Here is a 26,349-nt window from a genome sequence, read left to right on the forward strand (position 1 = left end):
TGGGTGCCCGCTCCTGTCCCGTCGTGCTGCCTCAGGCAATGCCCCGAGCCCCAGCACATCCTGCACGGACACTGGTGGGGGCCAGCCCCCAGAGGAGACCCCTGGTGCCCCTTGGGCAGAGCCCCAGTGTGGCGATAACCACCCTCCTTCAGGCTGGCTGTTCATGACTGATGGCATTTGCATGGAAACAGGATGTTTTTACTCTTCGCCGCTCCATCTGCTCCTGCTGAATTCACTGCGCTGCACGTGAGCTCCTGGGGGGGCTGCCATGGGAACCAGGGTGAGCTCCCCCGCAGCGCCTGGACCCGCAGCCCAGGCTCCTGCAGCGGCCGGACCCCCCAGCCAGGTGGTGGGGCCGGGCAGGAGTACCCGGCACGGATGGCACCTACACAGGGCACCCAGCACGGTGCCGCCCTGGGGCAGCGCAGCGGGGAGGGGGCTCGGGTCCCCCAGTGCGGTGCCAGCCCCATCTGCTCCTTGCGCTGCTCTCCTGGGACGGCTTCCAGCTCCCGCTCTTGGCGCTGTGCCGGTGGTGCCAGCAACAACACTCCCACCGCCCAGGCGCTCACCGCACCCTCCCTGCCCCACCACCTGCCCAGGAGTGCCAATGGTTGCCGGTCCTGCCTTGGCTTCGCCCAGTTCCCTCGCCATGTGCTCGTGACGTGTGGTGCCATGCGGGTGCCGTGCCGAGGCTGCACGGCATTACCCTATGCTTCCTTCCTGCACCGCGGGCCGGCATGGCTAGACCGTCAGTGGGGAAGTGGCAGGGCGCACTGACGAATTAATAGACTCTAATTAATACAGATTGGGGAGATCACTTCCAATTCCGCTCACTCTCCCTCTTGCTGAGGACGAGCTGAGGGGACGGAAGAGCCGGATCCTGCTCCGCAGCTGCCAGAGCCCTAAGCCTTGCCCACCAAGGAGGTGTGCCAGCCTGGCTCATGCCCATAGGGGCATCCGGGACCCCTGACCACCTGCCAGGGGTGGCATGAGGGGCCACACATGTGGGGAGCTGTGCGACTCAGGGGCTTTGAGGAGAGGAGTGCAGTGCCCGGCTGGCCCAGTGCCCCCAAGGCAGCATGCTCAGCACCTGGGTGTCCTGCGACCACCGCAGCCCCGGGGGGATGCCGGAAGCACCGGCCCCACCGGGTGCTGTAAATGGATTATTACTCAGAGTAATTAAGATGGAATTAAAAATTAATTCTCTTCTCCAGTGCGCTGCGGTCGTGGTTCAGCCACGTGCTACAGCTATTGTGCCAGGGCTTTCTCCTGAAAGAAAGTGGGTTGGGGTGAAGGTGTAGTTGGCGAGCGGTGGTACCCGGGCTCCGTGAGCTGTGGCTGCCACCTCCCTGGGGACGTCGCCGCCCTGGCACTGCTCCCCCCTCACCATGTGCCCCAGGCCTCGTGGCCAGCTGGGCCAGCCAAGGCGAGGGACCCAGGACCATCTACCGCCCGGCCCGGCAGAGCCCCTGCCTGTGCCATGCCTGACCTCCTGCCCGGCCCCAGCAGCCACAGGCAAGGCAAGCCCCAAGATTTTCTAAACTGCCATCAAATATTTAAATAGGTATTTGAGCTCATGTATAATGGATCACCCGCGCACTGCCTCCCCATCCATTTGTGGTATTTAAGGAAGTCGAATATTAAACACCATTGTATTAGCAAAACTGCCGTCTGCCTAATTGAGTTACAAACAGGGAAGGTGCTGACGAATAAACAATGCATAATGCATGGCCCCACGAGCAGGATGCGGCCTGGCCCCCAGTGCTGGACAGGGAAGGGGCTGTGCGGGGTGCTGGGGCCAGGAGGGTGCTCTGGCGGGGAGTGGGCACTGGCACTGCTGGTGTTGATGGCAGAGCCAAGGGTGTGAGGAACACGTGCTGTGTGAGGGACATATGCCAGTGCATGGTACAGCATGGCACAGTACGGCATGGGATGGCATGGCACAGTGTGGGACATTGCAGGCCTGATCCTGCATGGGGATGCTCGGAAACGGAGCCAGTGAGAACAACCCCAGCCACACGAGGAACAGAAAGATTATGAAAATGGAAAGTAAATAAATATGGATGTTGAGGACCTAATTCTGATAAGAGGATTTTCAAAATTAGCCATTTGCAAGAGTAGATTAATAGCACACGGCGCTGGGAGTGGGAAGGGCTCTACTGACGCGCAGCAAAGCCCATCCCGGCACAGCCCGCTCCTCACAGCCCCCAGCGCCCGCAAAGCCACTCCCTGCTTTTTAAGGAGACAGATTTGCTGCTGCCGTGGGGAAAAACGGGGTGGCTGGAGGGGTTGGGGCACAGCGCGGTGCCACCCTGCACACGTGTGTCCTGCGGACGTGGTGCTGTGGTGCCAGGACCTCACCAGAGAGTGTAGGGGACCAGCAGCGCTGGGGTGCTGGTGCCTGCGCCCAGGCAGGCGGGAGGGTGGGCACGGTGGTGGCATGCAGCCTGGGGTCCTCCAGGGTGTGCCTGCAGCCCCAGCCCGGGCGTGGGGTGGCTGCACCAGTGGCAGTGTGGGGCTGGGACAGGGGGGAGTGGGGTGAATAGGAGCAAAGCCGCTGGCCTGCACATCCCATGGGTGCCCCGTGCCAGCCAGCACAGCGGGTGTTCCTGGCTGGAGCTGGTGCCGGTTCCCCCCGCCCTGGCTGCACTGTGGGTGCTGGGGCAGGGGCACCTCCATACGCCCCAGGTTGGGCAGGGGCAGGAGGCTGCCAGAGATCGGAGAGGCTTTTTGCATCCCCTGGCTGGGATTTTCTATCCAGGCAGCCAAGCAGAAATCTCATTACAGCCCGGCACAAAGGCAGCATCCCTGTCCCCGTCCCTGTCCCCCTGCCTGCCTGGGGGCTGGGGTGGGCTGCGGCGGGCACGGCTGCGAGCAGCCGGAGGGTGTCCTGGACACGGGGCAGCCGGTGGGGCTGAAAGTGGCCATGTGCTGCCCCTTACTGCAGCCCAGGGCCTGCCAACCCCCTCCCCAGCCTGACACAGACGCCCCCCAGCTGTGGCGCAGGTGGGTCAGGCGTGGGTCTGAGGTGGGTGCCAGCTCCCGTGGGGCCTCCAGGCTACGTGTGGGGCAAGGGCTGTCAGCTCACAGGCAGGGCAGGGTGCAGGCAGCCCATGCGCTCAGGGTGCAGGCAGCCCATGCGCTCTGGGTGCCCGGCGCTCCTACAGCAGCAGCAGCACCAATTAATTAGCAGGGCGGTGGGAGAGCAGCCGGCGGAGCTGCGCAGGATCGATGGGCGCATCGACCGCCCGGGAAACACCAGGCCTCCCAGCCAGAGATGTGGTGCTGAGGTGGGCAGGCAGGGAGCCGGGCAGGGAGCCTGAAAGCCCCCCAGCCCTGCTTCTGGGTTCTGGCAGGGGTGGTGGCTCTGGGCTGCAGCATCACCAGGCCCTTGCAAGGGGACACCAGGGTGCATGGGGCCAGGAGGGAAAGGACAGGCACTGGTGGCACTGCCCACCGTGTGTCCCGGCAGCCCCAGGGCTGGCAGCTGCTCCCCCCGAGCTGGGAGAGTGGCTGGTCCCTATGCCATGCTGGGAGGATGTGGGGGTGCTAACGGAGCCCCCCCCTTTCCCAGCTGTTGGGATGCATCTGTGTTGAGAGAGGTGTAGGCTGGTCCCTTGGAGCTGGTGGCATCAGCTGGGGGAGCCGAGAGATGGGGCTATGGGCAGGGGCTGTGCTGTGCCCGTGCCAGAGGCTCGGGGACAGCATGGGCATGGTGCCTGGTGGGGGACAAGACCCTGTGGGTACATGCCAGCCAGCTGGGGGGCACCCAGGCTATGGCACAGGGCCAGTGGAGCAAACCCCAAAGGGGTGGTTGGTGGCCAGGGCAGCACAGGGCAGGGTGGTAGGGACAGCTCTGCCTGCAGCGGGGCTCTGCCTGCAGCCTGCCGCAGCACTGTGCTGCAGCCATGCCTGCAGGTCTGATGCCTGCAGGTCTGTGGTCACACAGCTCCTGTCCCCATCCCCATCCCTGTCCCCATCCCACCCCGCCTGCTCCCCTCGCTTGCCTCCGCCAAGCGGGAAGTGCCAGCCTGTCCCTGCGGGGAAGGAGAGCACTCAGCCGTGCTGCAGGAGCCTGCTTGCTACCCAGATGAGAAGTGACAGCAAGGGACCCTTCTCAGGTACAGGCTTCCTGCAGCACAGGGCAGGAGATACTGTTCCCCTCTCCCCCTCCTCTGCTGCTGGCACTGGGAACAGCCCTGCAGGCATTTAACCCCTTCCCCTCCGTGCAGACCCCTCCATGCCCCCCTCCCTGCCGTGCAAACCAGCTGTTGGAGGGCAGCACCCCAGCATGGGCAGGCAGCACCAGCACTGCCATGCCTGTCTGCCCCATGCTGCAGGGACAGCAGGCAAGGAACAGGATGGGGCCCTGAGGCCAGGAGCAAGACCCATGAGTGCAGCCCCGCTGCTGTGCCCTGCCAGGCACAGCAGCCCAAGCATCGAGGGGTCCACGGGTCCCTCGCCTCCCACATCTCCCACACTGGCTGCTGTCTCCCAGGAGGTTGTCATGGGAACGGTGTGCTGTAGGTACCCCTCAGCCTGGGTACCCCTCCTCACATGGCATGGTGATTCTGGATCAAGGGCAAGCTCAGCCTGTGTCCTTACCAGGGCCAAGCAGAGTGGGCAGAGAGGGCACAGGGCACCTCGTGGGGGCCCATCCCTCTGCGGATCCTCGGGGGATGCTGGCGGTACCCAGCAATGGAGGTCCCCTACGTGCCCACATCCCCCTTGCAAGCACCCAGAGCATCCCTGCGGCCCTGGAACAGGCAATGGGGCAGGGCGGTGGGCGCAGGCACCACGGGAACAGTGTGGCACAGCCCCAGCACCGGCAGCCATGCTGCCTGCCCACTCCCACGGTGAGCCAGCGCTGCCTGTTCTTCCCCGGCCCACGCGCCCTGCCATGGAGCCAGCAGCTCGTTCCCCAGTTACTTTGTGGGATTTTAACCCTGCAGCACCCACTGGTTGCAACAAGATGGGTGCAGGCACCCATCCTGGCACCAGGTGCGTGCCGCGGGCAGAAGGCAGGATCTGTCCTTGCTGCTGGAGCCGTCAGAGCTGGTGGCGCAGGGAGAGGCCGGGCTGGCAGCCTGCCGAGTCGAGGCGCGGGCCGGCAGTGCCTGGCCCTGGCTGCATGCCAGCTGCCGGCAAGGTGACCCTGCACGAGCACCCAGCACCACCAACCCACGCCACCCACCCAGAGAGGGGGACACAGGTCCCCATCCCTGCACCAGCCCAGCACCGTGCTGCTGTCCCCAGCCCCACTGTGCCCCACAGCAACCCTGGCCCCACATCCCCAATCCCTGCTCTGCCATCTGTGTCCCTTACCCTGCACCCCCCCATCCATGCTGGACCCCACAGCACCCTGACCCATGTCTCCTACCCCACTGCACCCTGGCCCCCCCCAACCCCTGTCCTTGCCAGCCCCCCCTGTCTCTAGTGCCCCCCGCCCCCACCTGCAGCCCTGCCGCATGTCTGCTGCCATCTGCCTCTCCCTTTTGATTAGTATTAATTTTTAATTATGATTATTGACAGGGCTGCCAGCTCGGCTGCCAGCTGGGACAGCTGCCCGGCCTGAGACAGGCCGGGGGCAGCCCTGGCACTGCTGTCCTCCATGGGTGGCTCCTGGCAACTGCTGTGCCCACCCAGGCGGTCCCCAAGTGCCCCCCACATTCCAGCACCCTCCACCTCCCAGGCAGGGACCCTGGGTGCAGGAGCCAAGGATGGAGGCCATCATGTCCCCAAAGGGCGGGTTCCAGGTGGGCACTGCCAGCCCCCCAGCCCAGCTGGGCTGCCAGGAGCCCATAAAGCCACGGAGATAAATGGCCCCTATTACTTTTCCAATCAAATGAAATCCCACCGCGGCTGCATGCGAATGGCAATGAACCACGGCAGCGCGCAGCAGCCTCTGCCACCAGCCCCCCCCCCCGCCCCCCAGGTAACCTTGGCCTCTTGGTGTGGCAGGGAGCAGGGCACCCCATGAGCACAGCCCCCTTGCTGCGCCCAGCACGGTGGTGAGGGGACAGGGACAGTGTGCCAGCGTGGCCCAGCCCCAGAACCAGGTGAGGCGCTATGGGGGGGCCATGCCGGGCAGAGGAGAAGATTGAAGGGGCAGAGGGACAGGCAGTGCCTGGCCCTTACCCACTTTACACTGCCACTGCTGGGGGGGGGGCGGGGGCGGGCACAGACAGGGGCTGCTAATAGTGTGTTGCATGGGGGTCTCAGCACCCCTCGTGCCTCCACACCCCCTCCAGCTTCAGCCCTGCCAGTCCCACAGCCCGTGCCCCACGCGTGCCCCCTGCCTGCCTCGCACTCGGGGAGGGGGGGCCGGGGCAGCTCTGCCACCCCACTGCAGGCAGGGCAGGGAGGGACCCCACTGCAGACGGGGCAGGCTGCCAGCCCTGCCGTGCCGGAGCTGGCCAAGGCCGGGCGAGCGGCTCCATCGCGTGGCGAGTGACCCGCAGTGCAGGCAGCACCCGGGCTGCCGGCCCGGCGGCACCCGCTGCCCGTACGGGCAGACGCCGGGCAGGGCAGGCTGCAGCCCGCAGCCCCCAGCCCCAGCCGGAGCAGGCAGATCTGCTGCCTGCCCCCCCCCCCCCCGCCTGCAGGCACCCCAGGCTTGGGGGTGCTGGCCACCCCCATACTGCGGTTCCCCCCTCCTCCCTGCCTGGTCCTGCTGCTGGCCATAGGGCCAGCGCCGCCTGCAGCACCCTTAGCCTGGTTGCCCTACAAGGGAGGGCAGCAGGGTCCTGCCCCCCTTGTACCTGTGCAGAGAAGCAGCCCAGGGCCAGCATGTGATGCAAGGACACGGGGACATGGCCTGGCCCGCTGCGGACCAGGGACAAGCTCCCACCTCCCCTCTCTGGCAGCATCTCTTGCCTGGCACAGGAGAAAAATGCAGGGTGATGAAGGGCAGGCAGGCTGCAGGCAGAGCCCTGGCACAACTGCCCCAGGGGAGCTGCAGGGCTGGTGGCCCTGGAGAAGGGCAGCTGAGTCCCAGGGACACAGCTCTGTGCAGCCATGGCAGCGTCCCAGAGCAGGGCAGGGCTCAGCACACTCCAGTAAACCCCACAGGGCAGCACCACAGGCAGCCAAGGGCCCATGGTGCCACGGCCACATTGCCTGCCTGCAGAGCTGTGGCCGGACATGCCTCAACCAACTGCAACAGCAGAGACGTGGTCAAGACTCTGTTCTCTGCAGGACCAGATCTCTGCAAACCCCAGGTGCAGGCAGAGCAGCACTGAGCCAGCACAGGCACCACACAGCAGTGGGGGATGATTGGCCCCAGCTCTGGGCTCATGGGGAGGCACGGATGGGCTGGACATGCTGCCCTGGACAGGGTGCAAGCCTGGGCTGAGCTGGAGCTGCCCAGGTGCTCCTCAAGGGGATGGAGGAGGCTCCTCCTGGAGGAAAGCTGCAGTGAGGCCAGGAATGCAGGCAGCACTGTCAGGAGGTGAGCAGGCAGCTCCACCTCAAGGACCTGAACAGACAGGGAGGGAGGACAGACCCAACAGTCAAAAACACAAATAAAAGACTAAAGGACAGATTGTGGGCTGGGCTGGGCTGGAGGGGGGGGGGGGGGGGGAAGGAGGAAGGGGGCCCCTCGACAGCCAGGAAGGACCATGGAGGACATGGGCCATGGAAAAGAGGAGACAGAAAAAGGGCTCAATAGACTGGGGCTGTGAACCTGCAGGTCTGGCACCAATAAACCCTCAGGAAGCAAATAAGCTTCATAGCCCCTATGTTGCAGGTGCCTGTGGGAGGGGATGTGAGCAAACAAAGCCAGAGGTGGACAACATGGGGATGATGCTGTGCTGCATCCCCAGCACCAACACTGGGGGGATGCCGGGGAGGCCTTGGCTGGGGAGCTAGTCTTCCTGAAAAGGCAGACCCATGTCCCACAGATGTACAGGGGCTTGGGAGAGATGGGTACCAGCTCCCCGGGCTGAGCCAACCCAGAGGAGCAGGGCTCTGGTACCCCCTCCCACACCCAGGCTTGCAGGGCAGCACGCTGTGCCCATGCCTTAGCCAGGAGAGGACAGAGCCCAGCATACTCCTAGGGACTATCCAGGGTCCCCCAGAGCAGAGAGACACCCCTGCAGCCCTAGGGAGAGGGACATTGGTCCCAGGCACTGGGTGAGGCAGGGGGACACAGGGTGCCCCAAGCTCACAGTGATGCCTGGGCAATGCCAGCTCTGTGCTCCCACCCCTGCTCACCCAGCAGGCGGGTACAGGATACAGCAACACATTGTCCCCCTCCCAGGAAGCCCCCCCAGGCAAGAGCCACGGCAGGGTGCCAGAGCCCTGGACACACAGACTGTGCTCAACTGCAGCCATTCATTGTGGGATGGGAGAGGGGGACTCCACAGGCAGCATCCCGCTCCCACAGTCACACTACAAACTTGGTCTTGGTGAGGGAGCTGCTCTTGGTGGCCGTGTCTGCATGGGCCTGGTACCCAATGGCCACCTTCTGCGACAAGCCCAGGTGCTCCTTGTAGACGCGCCTGGAGGAGGGAAGGGGCTGCGTGAACAGGGCAGCATCTCTTCTCCCACCAGCTCCCTGCCCAAGGACCCCATTCGCCCCAAACCTGGCCCCATGCAGCCCCCTCCACAAAGCTGCATTACCCGATGTGGGTGACTCCTTCCCGGTTCTCCGCTTCCCGGGTCCAGATGGCGATCTTGTCCCCCTTGGCGCGGATATTGATGACGGCCCCGCACACCTCGTCGCTGTACTCGTCAAACATCTCCCCAATGAGGCATAGCAGCTGCCAGGAGAAGGAGAGCTCGGGACAGTGCCCGCTGGGGCTCGGTGCTGTGGCAGGGGGCAACACCACTGCCAGGACCCTGCAGACCAGCCCGAGCAGGGCCGCACTCACCGTCTCCAGCCAGAAACGGTCCAGCTCGGTGTGCCGCTGCTGCTTGGCCAGGGTGATGAGCCAGCGCCCACCACGCTTGTTCTGGCTGTCCTCCCACATGGGCTCGATGCCATCCTAGGGATAGGCGAGGGGATGGTCAAGGGCACCAAGCACCTCGCCAGAGCCACCTTAGGGAGCTGTGAGCACCCAGCCAGGCTTCCCCTCCCAGCCTATGGCCAGGGCAGCCTGCCTGTCCCACCGGCACCCAGTGGGCCCCTATAATGCTGGGTGCTGCAGGGGGCTCCGAGGAGGGACTGCAGCAGAGGAGGTGTCACACCTTGAAGAGGGAGTAGTCACAGCCAGATGTGAGCTTGCTGGCGAGCTGGATGTGGCTGTACAGCCTGCACCGGGCAGAGACAAGACACAGACGCAGGTGAGAAGAGGTGCCTCAGGGACCCCCAACACCCTCCTCTGGCTCAGACCCCCTCCAGGACCTTGCTGGAGGGGGCACATTGCCCACCCATGGGACACTCACGCCCAGAAGTCCTCCACAGTGCTGAACTTGGTGACAAGGCGCAGGTTTGCCTGCCACATCTTGCTCTTGTCATTCTTGAAGAACCACAGTGCCCACCTGGGGAGGGAAGGGACATGGGGGGAGGGGCGTGTCAGCCATGCTGGAGCCCCCCTCCAGACCCAGCACCCCACTCTCAGTGCTGGGAGAGGCTACCCATTGCCAGGCCTCCCATACCTGTTCTGCAGGGGGTGCTTGCCCAGGCTCTCTGCCAGGAGCATCTCTTGCTGCTGAACCCTTCGCCGCCGGCGCTGCCGCTCCTCTTGCCTGCACTGGGGAAGGAGGGACAGCCCCGAGGAGCCCCACAGCCACCCCAGCAGGGAGCCTGTGACCCCCCCAGCCACCCCCACACCATGACACAGATCCCACAGCTGGGAGCCCTGAGGGGATAGCAGGGCTTCCTTGGCTCTGCTGGCAGGCCCAGCCCACAGGGAGAGGACTCACCTGTTCCCCAGTAGCCATAATGGCTAGCACAGGCTGCCCCCGGCTGGCCCTGGCTCTTAAGTGCCCACAGATGGGTGGGATGAGGCAGCCACCCCAGCTGCAGCTGGTGGGGTGGGAGGAGGGTGTTCTGGGGTGGGGGTGCCAGGTCTGCCCTTCTTGGGGAGCAGGGAGATGGGGGGAACTCCCCCTAGGGCAGGGAGCTGGGGGATGAGGGCAGGGAGTCAGGGTGGGATGGGATCAGGATAGGGGGGTAGGATGGGGTAAGGTGGGGACAGTGTGGGGTGGGATCAAGGTGGTGTGGTATGGGGCAGAGCAGGATGGTACACGGATGGGGGGTGGGGATGTGGAGGATGGGATGAGGTTGGGGATGGGATGTGATGGGGAGGATGGGATCAGGGTAGGATGGGATGGGAACAACATGGGATAGAAATGGAATGGGATGGGGACAGTGTGGGATGTGATGGGGAGAAGATGGGATCAGAATTGGATGGGGGGGGCCAGGGTGGGATGGGAATGTGGTGGGATGAGGTGGGAAGAGGACATGACGAGGAGGGGATGGGATCAGAATGGGATGGGGTAGAACGTGGAGGAGGTGGGATGGGAACAGGATGGGATGGGGACAGCCTGTAGAGGGGAGGGCATGGGATGGGATGGGATCAGGACGAGATGGGATCAGGATCGTGAGGAGATGGGACAGGGAGAGGGTGGGACAGGGATGGGACGTGCTGGGGACCGGGACGGGATAGCGTGGGGACAGTGTGGGATGGGATCAGGACGAGACGGGCTCAGGATCGGGAGGAGATGAGACAGGGAGAGGGTGGGACAGGGACGGGACGTGCTGGGGACCGGGACGGGATAGCGTGGGGACAGCGTGGGGTGGCATCAGGACGGGTGTGGACGGCGAGAAGGTGCGACGCGACGGGACCGTCCCGGGGGTGCCGAGCCGTGCGGGGATGGAGCCGGCGGGCCGGGGCGGCAGAGGGGCCGGGGTGCCGCTGCCGTGCGGGGCGGTGTGCGGGGCGGGGGCGGCCGGGCACGGCTCCGCACGGCCGGGCACGGCTCAGCCCGGCGCGGCGCGGTCCCCCCCGCGCATCACGGCGCGGCGCAGCGCAGCGCGGCGCGGCCCCGGCACAGCCGCACTGAGCCCGCCCCGCCGCAGCCCGGCCCGGCCCGGCCCGGCCCGCCCGTCCCCGCCGCCAGCGAGCCAGGTCGGGCGGGCGGCGGGACCGGGAGCGGGCGGGCGGACGGGCGGGCGGCGGGGCCGGGGGATGCGCGGGGCGGGCGGGAGCGGGGCCGGGCCGGGCCGGGGGGGGCCGGGGCGGGGTGAAGCCGTGCGGCCTCTCCCCGCAGAGCCGCCATGGAGGTGTTCATGAAGGGCTTGTCCAAGGCCAAGGAGGGGGTGGTCGCCGCCGCCGAGAAGACCAAGCAGGGGGTGGCCGAGGCCGCCGAGAAGACCAAGGAGGGGGTCCTCTATGTCGGTAAGGGCCGGCTCGGCCTGCCTGCCCCCCCCGGCTAATCCCCGCCCGTCCCCTGCATGCCCCTGCCGGGCCCCTCTGCCTGCCCTTGCCCGCTCCTGCGTTTGCCCTTGGTCCTCCAGCCCATCCCCCTGCTTTCCGCACACCCCCCCCCTTCCCGCTCCCCCCCCCCCAGCCCCGGTCTGCCCCTGCCCCTTCCCCGCCAGGACCACCCTGCCGGCGGGGTGCCCCAGGGCAGAGGGCCGGTGCCCGCTGTGCCCTGCCCACCCCCTGCCCACAGGACATGTGCAGGCAGGAGGATGGATGGGGCACCGCGGCTCCTTGCCGAGGATGCTCTGGGGCAGGCGGGAGTGCAGAGGGACGCTGATGGAGGCAGTGACCCCCATGCTGGTATGTGCCCGGCTCGGAGCAGAGGGGCTGGGGACACGTTTGTCCCCCTCGGCGAGGCCGTGCCCTGGAGTACATCCCACATCACAGCTCTGCCGGCATCTCCCCTGCACCAGCCTGGGGCTGGGGGGGGGGGGGTGTCCCTCTGCGCTGCCCCTCAGGGCCAGGGTCCATTCGGGGCCAAGTCCTAGAAGACATCGCTGGCAGGGAGGAGGCAGCTCTTGGGCAGGCTCTGTGCCCGGCTGTGGTGTTGGCCTGCTCGGGGAGGGAGCCGAGGCTGCCCCTGCCTGCAGCGGGAGGGAGGGTGCAGGGCTGGGGCTCCATCCTGCTCTGGAGGGCATCAGCTCTGCGGGAGGGCTGAGGCCCCAGAGCTGTTCCCTCGGGCGTTGGTGGGTGCCTGCCCTGGACCCCCACCCTGCTCAGGGGTGCGTGCTCTGGATGGGGGTCCAGCAGCTCAAGGAGCACCCGGAGGCCCCATCCTGCAGGAGCTGCCCAGCTCCCGCCTTTCCCCCTGTCGCAGACACGCTGCTCCTATCCCATGGGGTGTCCTGGCATCTGCAGGCGGTGTTGCTCTGCCTGAAGGTAGCCCGGCAGGGTCTGCATGGCCAGCGGCAGCACCCAGCCCCGGGCTGTTCCAGCTGTGGGGCTTCCAGTGCTGTGTTGGCACCAGCTCTGGGTATGCATCCCAGCTCCCGCAGGGGGCTTTGCTTAGCGGCACAGCTGGTGTTCACCCTGCCTGGCTGTGCCCTGGCATGGCGCTGGGCCCCGGGGTCTCTGCCCTGCCTGGCACGTGGCAGTGTCCCTGTGCTGCCCCAGCCTGGGCTCCTGCAGGGGCCGGAGGAGCCCTGCAGGGAGCCAGGTGCGTGCTCAGTCCCCCGGCTGCCTTGGCATGGCTGGGCTGCGGTGCAGGCAGGATGCTGCCCTGGCTTGCGGAGCCCTGCCAGGGTCCCAGGCGCGGCACGTAGCAGAGCCCGGCCACTGGCCCCTCTAACACCTTCTCTGTCTCTTTCTACCCCCAGGGAGTAAAACCCAAGGTGTGGTGCAAGGCGTCACCTCAGGTACGGTCTCCTCTGGCTCCCCACCGCGGTACCCCTCTGGCCCGGAGAGCGCGGCTGCACTAACGAGATCAGAGGCTAATTGAGGGGCTGATGTCACCCGGCTAAAGCCTCTTATATAACAGGGCCCGCAACGAAGAAGGATTTGCGGCGGCTGCTCACACTCCCTGCCCAGCTGCAGAGCAGCATCCTGGCCCCCTCCCCTCCCCAGTGCCTGGGCAGGGAGGGGGGGGGGGGGCCTGATCCTGCCCAGTGACTCCCCACCAGCCCCCCCGAGCAGTGCGGGGCATGGAGCTGCTGCTGGGCACCCCTCCCTGGCACGGGGGGGGGCACTGATGGGCACCCCCGGCTCTTGCAGTGGCTGAGAAAGCAAAGGAGCAGGCATCCCAGCTGGGCGAAGCGGCGTTCTCAGGCGCTGGCAACATCGCGGCCGCCACCGGGCTGGTGAAGAAGGAAGAGTTCCCTGCGGACCTGAAGGTGAGACCCCCCCGGCCACTGCCATGCCCACGGAGAGGCTGGCACATCCCCAGGCTTGGCAGAGAGCCCCTCGGCTGCTCCCCAGCCCCGCGGGAGGGACCCTGAGGGTCCCCATCTGCTCTGCCTGTGCCCTGGGCAGGCAGGCGTCGCTGCCCCGAGCGTGCTGGCTGCATGCGCGGCCGCTGTGGACGTGTGCGTGTGCGGGATCCTGCATGGCGGCCGGCGGCGTGGAGCTGGCGGTGCATCGCTCCAGCGGCTGCGAGGTGACCTGACAGCTGCGGGAGCGGAGGGGTGGGGAGGGGCAGCGGGTTCGCATCTCACCGCCCCCATGAGCCGTTGGCTTCCAGCTTAGCCCAAAATAGCATCAGCTGAAGAAATGAGGCCACCACCGCTGCTGCACGGGGGGATCGGCTGCCCCCCTTTCCCTCCAGCCAGCCACTCTGCCAGCCCCGGGGAGGGGTTACCCAGCACCACCCTCCCCTGCCAGGGATGCAGGATGCTCCCGCAGGCCCATCAGCACCTGGAGCCTGCCGGGGCCCACACGGTGCCAGCACCCATTGCCTGTCTGGGGCTGGGAGCAGTGCAGGGACATGTGTACCCAGGCCCTGCTCCCATGGACCCCCCCTGCCTGTCACCTCCTGGCTAGGCTGGCTGGTGTGTGCCTGAGGTGCCCACTGGGCCCCACTGGTGCCCCCCACGTGGAGACCCCAGTATCCCGGGTGCGTTGCTGGTCTCTACCAGGTCCCCCTGGTCTGGCAGGTGCACGGAGGGTGGGTGCTACATGGGGGGCTGTGTGCGTGGGACTGACCCCCCGGTTTACCCCCAGCCAGAGGAGGTGGCCCAGGAGGCTGTTGAAGAGCCACTGGTTGAACCGCTGCTGGAGCCAGAGGGGGAGAACTACGAGGAGCCCCCACAGGTGAGAGAACGGGATGGTAGGGGGGTGCAGGGCACCATGGAGGGCACAGGCTGCCAGTGCTCAGCGCACTGGTGGCCATCGCTGTCCAGAGCAAAGCCCAGAGCCTGCCTGCTCCCAGGTGCCCCGTCCACGCAGCCCTGCAGCCTCATGGGCAGGCTAGTGTGGGGCTGGCAGGGACAGGGGCTCCGTGCCCTACCTGGGCTCTCTCACTGGCTCTTTCTTTCCCCACCCCACAGGAGGAATACCAGGAATACGAGCCAGAGGCATAATGGACCCCCGTCCTCGCCTCTTCCACCAGCAGCACAACGAACCGTCGGTAGCCCCCTGCTCCTCCCCAGCCAGACCCGGCTGGTGCCCACGTGCCAGGGAGGAGCAGGGGTGCCCCTGCCCCGTTCGCTCACAAGTTCTTCCTCCAGTTCCGTTCCAAGGGACCGTGTCCATGTCTCCGTACCGTGTCTAGCAGTGAGAAAAACCCGCCATGTCCAAGCCCCCGAGCCCCGGCGCGTGCCCGAGCTGTGGGCGCTGCCCGCAGGGGCTGGTGTGCGTGCGTGCGTGCGTGCGTGTGTCCGTGAAGCCCGGGTTTATCGCTCTGTATCCCTCCCAGCGCCATAAACCCTGGCTGCGTCCCGGCGTGTCTGTGTCTGTACAAAGCATGTTTACCTGCTCGCGGGCTGCTGTACATTTTGCTTGCACGCGTGTCCCTGTGGTTCTGCTCTGGTCATCGTGGAACTATTTTTTTTTATATATATCTCTCTATCTATGGGTGGACGGGTCTTTTGCCTTTGTGAACCCTTTGGCGCCCAAGCCCGCTCCCCAGCCTGCTGGGTGGTGACGGTGCCCGCGCCCCCCCCAAGGTCCCGTAGTGCCGACACTGTGTTGTGACGTGGCATGGATATCCCCCCGCCCCTGTCGCTGGATGTGCAATACGAGGGCAGCTGCCAGTGACACAGCTGCCCCCGTGTCCGTGAATAAAGCCAACTCTTGTCTGTAGCCCCCTGGTCCTGGTTGTGGGTTCCCTGGGGAGAAGGGTGGCCCTGCGCTTTGGCGGCAGGGGTAGTTTTGGGAAGAGGAATGAGGGGCTGGGGCCCACTAGCTGACCCCTTCTGGCTGGGAGAGTGGGCAGGACTGGGTCCTCGTGAGGACAAGATGCCTTGCTGTCTGCTTGCTGCTGCGTCAGCAGCAGGTGACCGTGCCCTGGGCCTCCAGCTATGCTCTGGCTGGGGCCTGGGGCGCAGGCAGTGTCCCCGTGCTGCCTGCCTGTGTGCTGGCTGCAGTGATTTGCATCTGCAGGTGAATGCAGGAGGCCATTTGGGGCTGAGGACCCTGAGCCAGGATGAGGCTAGACACAATCCTGGGCTCGAGCATTGGTTCCCTCCCAGGAGACACTGGCTGTGCTAGCAGAGAGGGTTCAGGGGCTGGGTGCAGGCTTCCCCCAGTCCTCCCTGCAGCAGCACGTGCTGCTGTTTGTAAGGTACCTCCTAGAGTTGCACCCTGATCTTGTGCTAGAAGTGCAGAGCAAAGGGGAGCCTCTCCTCTGCTCTCCCCACCTTCCTATGTGACCCTGCTCCCCCCAGGGGGTCAGGGACATGGCTGGCACCTGCAGCTTGCTCAGCTGCAGTGTGACCACCACAAGGGCAGGTGACTGCCACACACCACTAAGGGATGTCCACCACAGCAGGGGGTCCTGTGCCCACCCCAGAGCACAGTCCTTGGGCCTTCAGCTCCCCCAGGGCAGGGCCACCAACCCAGCCTGAGTCCCCAGCCAGCCTCCAGCCCCTTGACTGCAGCACAGGCCAGGGTGAGAGGCAGGGCTGAGTCTCCCCACCATGAATATCAGATTAAATCCCCTACCCGTGCTGGCTTGCCAGCTTTGCCGGCAAAGAGTGAAGCTGCAGCAGTCAGCACGAACACACAACAGGTTTGCTGATGCCTGCAAATCCCCACCCTGGCTCTGCTCCCTGTGTCTGTGCCAGTTGCAGCAGTGCTTGTAGCACCCACCGTGTGTTATTCAGTGGACCAAGACCTCTGTGCCTGGGGCTGGCTTTGCTGTGGGCTGACCCCTCCCCTAGAGGTAATTGTACTTTTTCCCTCCCTTGTCTGATTCTGCCAGCCATGGGCAAGCAGACCAAAACCAGCATTAGCACAGCTTCTTCCAGTGCCCAGGAGGCTGTAAAGCGGCTGGGGCAGAGGTGGAGTGTGGGGGAAGACAGCCCCCTGCCCAGGAGAGCTGGGAGCCAGGCAGCAGGGAGAGAATCTGCTCAAACCAACCATTTATAGAGACTAGGGTGTCTGGGGCACTCCCTGCGCAGCAGCACTGTGACCCTCACTGTACGGCTGGCAGTGATGCCAGGGGCAGCCCTGCCAGCTGCTGTGTCAGTAGGTGAAGCCGGCCTCGTTGTACACGGTGAACACCTTCTCCAGAGCGCACAGGTAGGCAGCAGTTCTCTGGTCCAGGCCCAGGTTGTACCTTGCAGCCATGGTCATAATTTGCTAGAGAGAGAGATGTGAGGCTGGTTGGTACGTGCTGGGAGGGTCTGGGGGCAAGGGGGGGGCAGAGGACGCAGCGAGGGGTCTGTTCTGTAAGACCTGGAGCTACCTATGAGCAGGTCTGGAGAGACTCTCCCACTGCTGCCCCATAGCGCTCCCCTGGGGACAGACCCTGTGCCCACAGGTGGGCTCCATGAACACAGCTCACACTGCTGAGCACGGCATGCACCCACCTCCCCGAGAGGTGTCACGAGACCACCCCCCACCCAGCACTGCACCCCCGGCTCATCTAAGCAACCCTGGAAATGGGGCGCACAGGTTTGCAGGAAGAGAGGGACAGGGATGCAGCAGCAACAAGGGATGCTGCTGAGCACGAGGCTTTACCCGAACCGTGGATACAGCCACCACTGGGAAGATGAATCACCATCACCAGGCCTCATGCTGACCTGCCAGGACTGGTGATGGGGTGCTGTGGGTGGGCACCGCCCAAATACAGCCCAGAGTCTCTGCAGTGAGGCAAGGGGCCCAAGAGCAGGGATGGGTGAGGCAAAGAGCCCTCGGAGGTACCTTGGCTGACTGCTCCATGGTGTAGGCCAGACCCGAATACACGATGTCCTTCTCTGAGACACCCTGAGGGGGACAACAAGTGAATCCTTTGTGGGAGAGGCTAGAGGTTGGCCCCCCAAACTCATTTATCAAACACAGCCCCTCTGCTCAGTGCAGGACCACCACAGGTAGTGCAAGCTTGGCTTGCCACCTCTACAGCTGGTTCCAGCACATGGCTTGGCTCCTAAGGGACTCCCTGCAGCACCCTCAGATGGCAGGGCTGTACCACCACAGATGGCATCTCCACCCCATCCCCTCCGTCAGTGGGATGATAGCACAGGGGGCTCTGTAGGTGCCACAAGCTCGGCTTTCAGCAATGGGATGGCAGACAGGAGTGTCTGGGAATGTGAAACAAGTGAGCCAGGACAACCCTCCATGGTTGTAGGCACTTACAGTCACACGGGCCTGGAACTCTGGGGACGGGATGATGGGGATCTCCCCTCTGGCCTTGCCAAACCACTGCTCCAGGCTGTGCTGAACTGACTGCAGGAGGTGGTAGCTGGATTCCCACTCGTACTTGAAGCTGAGGCGGCCGTAGCTAACGTGGTTCAGGTTCTTCAGCCACTCAAAGAAGGACACAGTCACACCACCTGCATTCACATACACGTCCTGCCAAGAGCAGTACATGCTTCAGATGTGCTGCTCAGGATGACCCCAAGACACATGACCAATCTGTAGATCTCTCCTCCTCTGCCTTGGGTCCCTCCCTATACCCTTGGGCTCTGCCCTCAGAGACAGTCCTGAGGTTACTGGGATGGCCAAATCCTAGAACCACAGTTGCTCTGCACTGCCTCTGAGCAGAGACACCAGCTGGTCTGACAGCCTGTGTGACATGGCACAGTTTGCTGCTGGCCCATCAGCAGCTGCAGGACATCCTGGTGCTGGCCAGGTGCCCCATGACTATCGCTGCTGCAGCTAAGAACCAGGAGGGTTCGGAAGAGAAACCAAGCATCTGAGATGTCCTCAGGAGCTGGGGCAAGGCAGGGAAGAGGCTGACTGAGACAGCACCATCAACGCTGCCTGATCCCAGAGCCTGGCAGAGTCCAGCTGGATCCACATCGGTGCAGCTGACAACACTGTGTGGCCCTAACAGCCACGAGCCCACCATCTCCCCGTGTGCGTGGGGATGGACATACCGGGATGACCAGGATGTTTCTTTGCAGGAATATCTCGTGTGCTGCTGGTGTAGTGGGGCCATTGGCAGCTTCTGCAATGATCTGAGAGCACAAGTAGAACAGAGGTGAGATAGGTGGAAGAAATGAAAGAAGAAACCAGTGACAGGCTGCTTTCCCTGCTGCTGGGATCCGCCCCCCTCCCCGGCCACTTCTGGCAGCAGGGGTCTGGGCACTCGCTCCCCACTAGAGCTGTTCAGAATGAGCAAAAGCTCAGACCTCATGTTTTGCACAGAATGAGTAGAGGCTCAGGCTCCAAAAGGCTTTGCTGTGACAGAGTCCCAGGTTCCAGCATGTCCTATCTCTTCGGTCCCTAGAGCTCACAAGTGAAGGGAGGAAGCTGGTATTTGTAGCAGTCCCCTGCTTTGATCACTGTCACCTGGTGCCTATGATTTCCAGTGTCAACACGGTGACACCCAGTACCTTTGAGGGTATCATCTCCTCTGCCCTGGGGGGAGCACCTGATACAGCAATGAAGACTGAGGATGCCAGAAGAGCCAGCCAAGGTCACTCCAACGATCCTTACTCCCTGCCAGCAAAGGGAAGGGCTTGGGCTTTCTTCCTCCCCTAAACTATGTGACCTGCTACCTCTGCCTCACACTCTGTCCCTCTGGCACAGTGGGCAAGTTGTCAGTGCAGTGATGTGACACCTCACTGGGGTGCTGAGTGCCAAAAGTGAAGGTTCAGCTGGGCTGCTGTCACTAGCACACCAATGCAGGGCCTGTTGGGAGTGTGTGGCATGAGTGGTCTGTACCTTTGCTTGCACCCAGGGTGCATTCTCCCTTGTGAGCTGCTTCTCAATAGCGGCAGGGATGAGGATGTCGCAGGGCACCTCCAGGACGCTGCCATCATAGGGCTCTGCTTTTGGGAAGCCAACTATGGTGCCGTGGCCCTGGAATGAGTAGGAGCGTCTGGCTGGGCCCAGCCTGGCAGTGTTGAGCACTGCCCTCAGAGGTGGGCTCTGTAGGAGATGAGGGGCAGCCCCCTTCTCTGTGGGCATTTCAGAGACAGGCACTGACCACCACTCCCTAAGAACAGGGGCTGGGTTGACTGGTGTCCTGGTTTCAGCTGGGATAGAGTTAATTTTCCTCCTAGTAGCTGGTATAGTGTTATGTTTTGGATTCAGTGTGAGAAGAATGTTGATAACACGCCGATGTTTTCAGTTGTTGCTAAGTAGTGTTTAGACCAAGTCAAGGATTTTTCTTTCAGCTTCTCATGCCCAGCCAGCAAGAAGGCTGGAGGGGCACAAGGAGTTGGGAAGGCACACAGCCATGACAGCTGACCCAAACTGGCCAAAGGGATATTCCATACCATGTGATGTCATGCCCAGTATATAAACTGGTGGAGTTGGCCTGGGGTGGGGATTGCTGCTTGGGAACTATCTGGGCATCAGTCAGCGAGTGCTGAGCAATTGCATTGTGCATCACTTGTTTTGTATATTCCAATCCTTTCATTATTTTTGTCATTTTATTATTGTTACTATTATCATTACTAGTTTCTTCCTTTCCGTTCTATTAAACTGGTCTTATCTCAACCCACGAGTTTTATCTTTTTTTTTCCCCGATTCTCTCCCCCATCCCACTGGGTGGTGGGGGAGTGAGTGAGTGGCTGTGTGGTGCTTAGTTGCTGACTGGGGTGAAACCACAACAACTGGGCTCAACTCACCTGCTGATAGTCTTCTAGCTCCTTGGGGTCAATCCCTCCAGGATTGTAAATGGCTCCATCGGTCTCCCCAACACAGATGCAGCGGGCTCCATAATCATGCAGGTACTTCATGGTGTGCAGCCCCACTTTGCCAAAGCCCTACAGCAACACAGAGCAGAGACAGTCTGGGGAGAGGGAAGTTGTGGGGACAAACACTGAAAACTGACCTGCTGTTCTGGTAACAGTCCCCTCTGACGAGCTTGAGCTGAGAAGCACAAATAGGAACCCCTGATCTAGCAGGTCTTGGTGAATGTTTTGGCTGGATGGAGCCTAGGACCTGGCAGGACAGAAATCTCTTTGGCTAGTTAGAGGGTTGTGAAAAGCAGAGCCCATGGGATAAGGGCTTCCCACTCAGCCTGTCTTTATCACCTCCAGAGCTCCTGGACGTGATGTTCCAAGCACAGCATGCCATTCAGTTTCTAAGGGCCAATCTTGGTAGAATACAGATCCAGTGAGAAACACAGTCTCTTGATGGACACCATGCAGAACCTAGGCACAATCCGAGCAATCTTCCTGCACCTCCTGCTAAGGGGGTGTGATCAGCTGCCATGGCATAGGGCAGGGCCATGGGGGTAGCTCAGCTCTTCTTATGGGAACAGATGATTTTGCACTGTCTGCCCCAAAGCACTTGCTAGCTTGGTACAGCTCCTAAAACAACACTGTTCCTGAGACTGCAAAAAGAGCTCCCAAACACAGCAAAATTATACACACAGTAGCCAAGGACTTCAGCCTTCTCATTCTCTGCCACATCAGCGAAGCAGAAGGATGTGTGGAAAGGGATGATCAAAGGCAGGGCCATTCCCGAGGGCACTGCGGGCAGCAGCTCCGGGTGCAGCCTCTGTTCAAAGCCTCTTCCCCGCGGCAGGGAGCTGCGTTGGGGAGCGAGCGCTCAGAGGAAAGCAGAGAGTGCCAGCCACAGGCAAGACTTCAGCTGCGCAGTTTCCAGTTTATTTCTCCCTTGCAGAGAGCAGTGGCCTCAGCAGCAAACGGGCAGCTGCGGGCAGAGCAGGCAGTGGATTGGGGCAGCAGTGCCTGGCAGAGAGCAGGAGCTCCTGGAGCTACAGCAGGGGGAAGCACCTCACCGCAGTTATGAGCAGGCCCTGGGCTGCAGGGAAGGGAAGATCCTTCCTGGGAGGAGAGGGGTAAAGGCAGAGCTGGCACCCTCAGGGTCCCACCGAGCTCCCACGGTGCTAGGCAAGGCAATGCCAGTGTGGGTCAGACCCACAGAGCACCCAGAAGCGATGGGGGCTATACCCACAAGCAGGACATTCACTGTAGGTGACATCACAGCTTGCTGAGGCTGGTTTGGAGGTGACAGAAACGTGAAGTTGTCACTGGGGTCGGCTCTTTCCATCCAGTCTGGCAGAGCCCCCTGTTCCCTGCCACCTCTCCGCTCTGGCTGCTGCACAGGAGAGGGTCCGTCGCAGCTTCCATTTTGTGAGTGTTTTCAGGCGGGATGGCTACAGAGAAACCTTGGCAATGCCTGTGCAGTGTGAGCAACATAGCACCCCTTGACTGCTGGTTTGAGTTTCTAAGAGATAGGCTCTTAGAAACTGATCCACACACAGCAGGTCTGAAACACTGCTCAAACAAGTGCCAGCTGCCACAGGGTGAGGAGAGATTTGGGAAATCATGTCCAAGTAACACTGCAGGAGCCAAGACTGAAAGCTCTCCTGGAAAGGAGGGGCAGAAAGGTCCTAAGGAAGTGTCCTCTTCAAAGCTCTAGCTGGGCTGAGCACTCACCTGCAGCACAAAGGTCTTGCCGGGGAAGCCGGGGCTCAGGCCGATGCAGTCCATGTAGTCTGTGTTGGTGATGTAGTCCTCAATGCCATGCAGGACACCTCTCCCGGTGGCGGAGTGTCGCCCATGGATGCCTCCCTGGCTGATGGGCTTTCCTGTCACACACGCCTGGGCATTGATGTCCTGCAAGGCCAGGATGGGGAGAGAGAAGGTTAAGGTCTCACCTGGTGCAAGTCCTCTAGAGAGGACCTTCCCCAAGCCTCAGCTTCCCTCCCCCTCCCCCAAGCCTCAGCTAAACCTAAAGCAACACAGTGGCACACGCCTCTGGGCACAAACCCGCATAGTGCCCACGGCATCCCGGGCTCAAAACCAGCACTGTCGGAGCTTACCTGGTACCCCAGTGTGTGGGTGTAGGTGTCAGCTATCCAGGACATCTCCCGTTCCCCGGTACTGACATCGGGCGCCAGCACATCAATCCCAGGCCCTGCGGAATAGAAATATCTGTCTAATCCTGTCTTTGCAATTTGATTGCTCTGCTCCAACCAATGGCATGTGTACAGCCAGGTGATTTCCACAGGCTGGTCATGTCCTTGGGCACACCAAGGGTCCCCTGACCAAAGCATGGTGCTGCCCACACCCCAGGGTCTCTCCAGCTTCCCTCAGGCATGAGTGGCTTTGGCTATTGCAGGTCCTTTGCCTTTTGCAGGCCCTTTGCCTTGTCCCTTCCCAATAATTTCAAGTAAAGAGGGAGCGTAAAGGTCTTTGCCTTGTGACCAGCACCCCCTGAGCTCTCTATCACACACTGAGACAGGAGAAACTCACTCCTCCCTGCGACTGTGCAGGCCAGCGGGAATGGAGGATAATGCCCAGGTGAGAACCCTGCCCAGCAGCAGCTGGGAGGCAGCCTGGGCCAGCCCCGCCAGTGCTTGGCACTGCATGAGGCTCCCCCTGCTCCAAATTCACAGCGCAGGCAGAGCAAAGCGCTGAACAGACAGCAGAGCACCAGGGCAGTGAGCGCTGCTGACAGGCAGTGAGTGAGAGGCAGCCTCTGTGCCTGCCTAGCCAGGCAGCCGCTGCCCGCTCCACTGCGTGCAAGCCACACACTGCTTACAGAACCGGGACAAAACCATGCTCACCTATAAATCCCTTCTTGGCCATTTCTACAGTAAAATGCCTTGTTATTTTCTCCAGCTCATGTTCCTGTGCAAGAACAACAAAACACAGTTATTACTGCAGGCCCCAAGAAAAATCACAGAGCCGTGGTAAAGCATCCAGCAGCTGCCCTGCCCTGCCCGTACAGGGCAGACCCTGATGTCTCCAGGGAGTTCATTCACAGCAGCTGGGGATCCTGGATCGAAAAAAGGAGATGTGTAAACTCCTGGTCCCTTTGCTCACTGCGCTTCCAACCTCTTGCTGATTTGCACCTTCCCCCAGCACAGCAGGCAGCGGCAGGAACGTCCTTACTCCAGACTCCTTCAGCGTGTCTCTAGTCAGATGCACTGACCCATAAACCAGAGTTCACCACCCCTCTCCCTGCCCCAAGCTGCTTTTCACAGTAGCTGGGTGAGTGTTACTCACTACAAATGTCTCGCCCTGCTTGTCAGAGTGCATCGCTGTGATACGCATGGAGAGGGAGGGCTGTGCAAATGGAGCGTGAGTTATGGGCTGTCAGTGGGGGGAAGGAAAAGAGTGAACTCACCGAGTATTTCCTTGGATCGATCCTCACACCTGTCATGGCACCACCAAAAGGAACATCTGGAAAAGACCAGGTAAGGCAGATGTTCTCTGCCAGCTCACCATCTCCCTGGGGGGAGCAGGTGACCATGGCAATCATGAACTTGTTGGTGAATCCAGGCAAGGGGCCAGTGCTTTCCCACACCACACACGGCTCCCCCCTAATGCCACGCGGCCTCTGCAGAGCAGAGCTGAAGGCAAGACAGGATATGGCCCCTGAGCCTGCCTCAAACGCCACCAGCCAGAGCTGAATCCATGACAACCCAAGCACAGAGACTGCATCTGAGAAGCACAGTGCTTGATGCTCCCTGATTAACACGAACATCCTGGACTGCCAGTGGCATATTTTGCAGCCACAGCAAGACTTGCCCTCGCACATCCGTGCCCAGAGGAACATCCTGCACTTCTGGAGCACTTCTGATTTTCAAAGCATCTAATGAGCTTTTCTGACTCACCGTATCATGGCCCCATCCCATGCCCAAATCGCCATGTGCTTTACGTTCCCCTTGTACTTACCCACTACAGCGCATTTGTATGTCATTAATGCAGCCAGGGCTTTTACTTCATCGACACCGACTGAGCTGCTGAAACGAACCCCTGGGAAAGGAGAGAGAAGAAATGAAGAGTCCCTGCCTTTTTACCACAAATGGCACAGAGGCATTATAGGAGAGGCTTTGATTCTTCTGAAACGGCAGCATCTCGTTGCAATAAGTGATCAGCAATTGTTCATCTAGACCTGTTCCTCCAGCTCACCACAGAATGGAAAGCAGTTTCCTACTAGCTGGCCATCCCACAGACACCGGCCTTTGCTGTGGCCAGCACTTCAAACAGCCCAGCCGCAGCACGGCAAAACCCTCAGCCTAAGGGCGAGGAGACAGGAGGCTCGGACCCCCCCTCAGGCTCAGAACAACTGTCACCGCTTTGAGGTTTAGGATGAGGCGTCAAATGCCTGCAGAAGTGGCCACCAGCCACACTGCTCTTGTGCTCCAGCACGAGCTGGAGCAGCTGGACTGCAGCTGAGGTTGGCAAAGCTGCCTCTCCCAGGTGCATTCTGTCCTTCTGCAGGATGCATCCAAGGATAGAGTCCTCCTGGGCACCTCCGTACGCATCCTGACCACCACTGCGCTAACGCAGATGCCTCTCACTTGGTCTCCCCACCCCCCGAGCCAGGCGGGGGTGAGCCCAGCCGAGCCCCACACGTAGGGCTGGGTAAGGATGGAGAAGTGCGTAGTGGGGCCGCAGCTTCCTGCCTCACCCCCTTTGCAGGGCAGGCGGTGCTGGCTGTGCTGGGCCCGCCAGCCCCGCACCACCTCCCAGGGGCCGCTGTCCCTGCGCAGGGGGAAGGACAGCTCCAGGACATGGCTGCAGTGCCGGATGGTCTCCAGGAGCCCGTGCACCCAGGGCAGCTCTCCCCACCGGGCCCCCGCCGCCACCTCTGCCTCCACCATGGCAGCCGCTTGCCTGTAGAAGGCCTCCACCATGGCCAGCAGCCCGGGGGCATCGGGGCTGCCCCTGGCCAGGCTGGCTGTGCCCCGGCACCACCCTGGCACCGCCATGGTGGCCCCCCGGCCCAGCCGCCTCCCCACCGCCCCCAACATGGCTGCCCCTGCCCCACCGCCCCGCTAGCGGCCAATAAGGGCCACCCTGGGTGGCTGAGGGCGCGCCCTTCAGCAAACGGCTCTCTGATTGGCTGATTCCCGCAGGGATGGCCGTGAGGGGGCGCTGTGGAGAGAGGAATGGGCGGGGTGAGTACAGCAAGGCTTTTCTGATTGGCTGATTCTCCGGCCAATGGGAGATGGGAAGATGGGGCGGGGTCTGCACAGGGAGAAGAGGGCCCAGAGGGGGCGGGGCCAGTCGGGGGCGGGGATAGCGGGGCGCAGGGGGGTGTGCGGGGTGGGTGCATGGGGGAGCCGGGGCTGTGGGGCTGGGGGCCGTGGGGTGCTCGCCCAGCTCCCGGGGCCTGCACAGCCCCTTGCCTCCATCCCAGCAGTGGGGGCTCTGCCTCCCTGTGCCCCCATCCCTGCCTGTGCCCCCCAGCTGACCCCGGGACCGTGTTGCTGCCTGCATCCATGTCCCTGCCTGCACCCGGGGCCCTGCCTGCACCCAGGAGCATCCAGGGCGATGTGCTCGGCCGCCAGGCTGCGGTGTCCTGGCCACGGTGCCCTTGACCCTGCAGCTCTGGGGCAGGTCAACCTCAGGCACGGGCTGTGTTTTGGGGCACCCGGGGCAGAGGGTGCTGGCAGGGATCAGGTCATCCCCCCCAGCATCTCCACACTCAGGCGGCTGGAAAGGCAGCACTATTTTTAGGGTGCTTGGTGCTCTCCCGGTAATGTCCTTGTCGTCCCAAGGCACTCGCAGCTCTGGGCACGCTGAGGGTCTCCCTGCTGGCAGCACGACCTATCCTGGGGAGGGAGCCTGGGGGCAGCGTGGGACGCACAGCGGTCAGCGATGGCAGCCTGATGCCCCTGGGCATCCCCTGCCGCTCCCATTTGCCAGCAACCTGTCAGCTCCGGAGCCCGACCTCCCTGCCCGCAGATAGCGTGGGCAGCCACGCTTGAAGGCGGCGTGGCTGCAGGCGGCCGCGGGAAACCCATCGCCTTCCCGCCGGGCAACCCCGGAGGGGGCATGTTCCCTGACCAGACCCTTTCGACTGCGTTCCACTGCTCCCCGGCACAACCGGGCACCGGCGAGCCGGACGGCGAGAAACCGAGCCTGGGCCGAGCCGTGTG

At 62.8% G+C, this 26,349-nt stretch overlaps 3 protein-coding genes across 4 annotated transcripts; 1 reads left to right on the forward strand and 2 right to left on the reverse strand.

Annotated features, from left to right (window-relative positions):
* Positions 1–8,303: 8,303 nt before the first annotated feature.
* EIF4E1B (eukaryotic translation initiation factor 4E family member 1B) lies at positions 8,304–10,837 on the reverse strand. Of its 2 annotated transcripts, XM_069773018.1 has the most exons (7): positions 9,868–10,837; positions 9,601–9,695; positions 9,388–9,483; positions 9,190–9,253; positions 8,874–8,987; positions 8,623–8,762; positions 8,304–8,501 (listed from the first exon to the last, which is right to left on the reverse strand). In XM_069773018.1, exons 1-7 carry the CDS (start codon positions 9,883–9,885, stop codon positions 8,387–8,389), a joined length of 642 nt encoding a protein of 213 aa, XP_069629119.1. In that variant the 5' UTR covers positions 9,886–10,837; the 3' UTR covers positions 8,304–8,386. The 2 variants fall into 2 exon arrangements, with proteins under 2 accessions (XP_069629119.1, XP_069629118.1); XM_069773017.1 differs by having other exon boundaries at positions 8,623–8,987.
* A 123-nt stretch (positions 10,838–10,960) lies between these two features.
* On the forward strand, positions 10,961–15,167 carry SNCB (synuclein beta). Its single transcript, XM_069773019.1, has 6 exons — positions 10,961–11,075; positions 11,218–11,345; positions 12,749–12,787; positions 13,143–13,261; positions 14,088–14,177; positions 14,414–15,167. Exons 2-6 carry the CDS (start codon positions 11,225–11,227, stop codon positions 14,444–14,446), a joined length of 402 nt encoding a protein of 133 aa, XP_069629120.1. The 5' UTR covers positions 10,961–11,075; positions 11,218–11,224; the 3' UTR covers positions 14,447–15,167.
* A 1,383-nt stretch (positions 15,168–16,550) lies between these two features.
* LOC104318558 (glutamate dehydrogenase, mitochondrial) lies at positions 16,551–25,218 on the reverse strand. Its single transcript, XM_069773020.1, has 12 exons — positions 24,876–25,218; positions 24,137–24,217; positions 23,586–23,641; positions 23,023–23,086; positions 22,276–22,370; positions 21,890–22,069; positions 20,108–20,245; positions 19,197–19,334; positions 18,407–18,487; positions 17,664–17,879; positions 17,232–17,294; positions 16,551–16,667 (listed from the first exon to the last, which is right to left on the reverse strand). Exons 1-12 carry the CDS (start codon positions 25,216–25,218, stop codon positions 16,551–16,553), a joined length of 1,572 nt encoding a protein of 523 aa, XP_069629121.1.
* Positions 25,219–26,349: the final 1,131 nt, after the last annotated feature.

Source organism: Haliaeetus albicilla, chromosome 27 (genome assembly GCF_947461875.1).
Source record: "Haliaeetus albicilla chromosome 27, bHalAlb1.1, whole genome shotgun sequence".
In the NCBI taxonomy this organism is placed as follows: Eukaryota; Metazoa; Chordata; class Aves; order Accipitriformes; family Accipitridae; genus Haliaeetus; species Haliaeetus albicilla.

What these genes read in the sequence shown, in the direction of transcription:
- EIF4E1B (XM_069773017.1), bottom strand. An exon ending in AAGCACCCCCTGCAGAACAG is followed by an intron (nt 9,484 to 9,600) that starts GTATGGGAGGCC and finishes TTCCCTCCCCAG; the next exon opens with GTGGGCACTGTGGTTCTTCA. An exon ending in GTGACTACTCCCTCTTCAAG is followed by an intron (nt 8,988 to 9,189) that starts GTGTGACACCTC and finishes GCCTATCCCTAG; the next exon opens with GATGGCATCGAGCCCATGTG.
- SNCB (XM_069773019.1), top strand. Translation starts at nt 11,225, where the DNA reads ATGGAGGTGTTCATGAAGGGCTTGTCCAAGGCCAAGGAGGGGGTGGTC. An exon ending in AGTTCCCTGCGGACCTGAAG is followed by an intron (nt 13,262 to 14,087) that starts GTGAGACCCCCC and finishes GTTTACCCCCAG; the next exon opens with CCAGAGGAGGTGGCCCAGGA. An exon ending in ACTACGAGGAGCCCCCACAG is followed by an intron (nt 14,178 to 14,413) that starts GTGAGAGAACGG and finishes CCCACCCCACAG; the next exon opens with GAGGAATACCAGGAATACGA.
- LOC104318558 (XM_069773020.1), bottom strand. Translation starts at nt 25,218, where the DNA reads ATGTTGGGGGCGGTGGGGAGGCGGCTGGGCCGGGGGGCCACCATGGCG. An exon ending in GCAAGACCTTTGTGCTGCAG is followed by an intron (nt 20,246 to 21,889) that starts GTGAGTGCTCAG and finishes GTGTTGCTGTAG; the next exon opens with GGCTTTGGCAAAGTGGGGCT. An exon ending in CACCCTGGGTGCAAGCAAAG is followed by an intron (nt 18,488 to 19,196) that starts GTACAGACCACT and finishes TTGTGCTCTCAG; the next exon opens with ATCATTGCAGAAGCTGCCAA.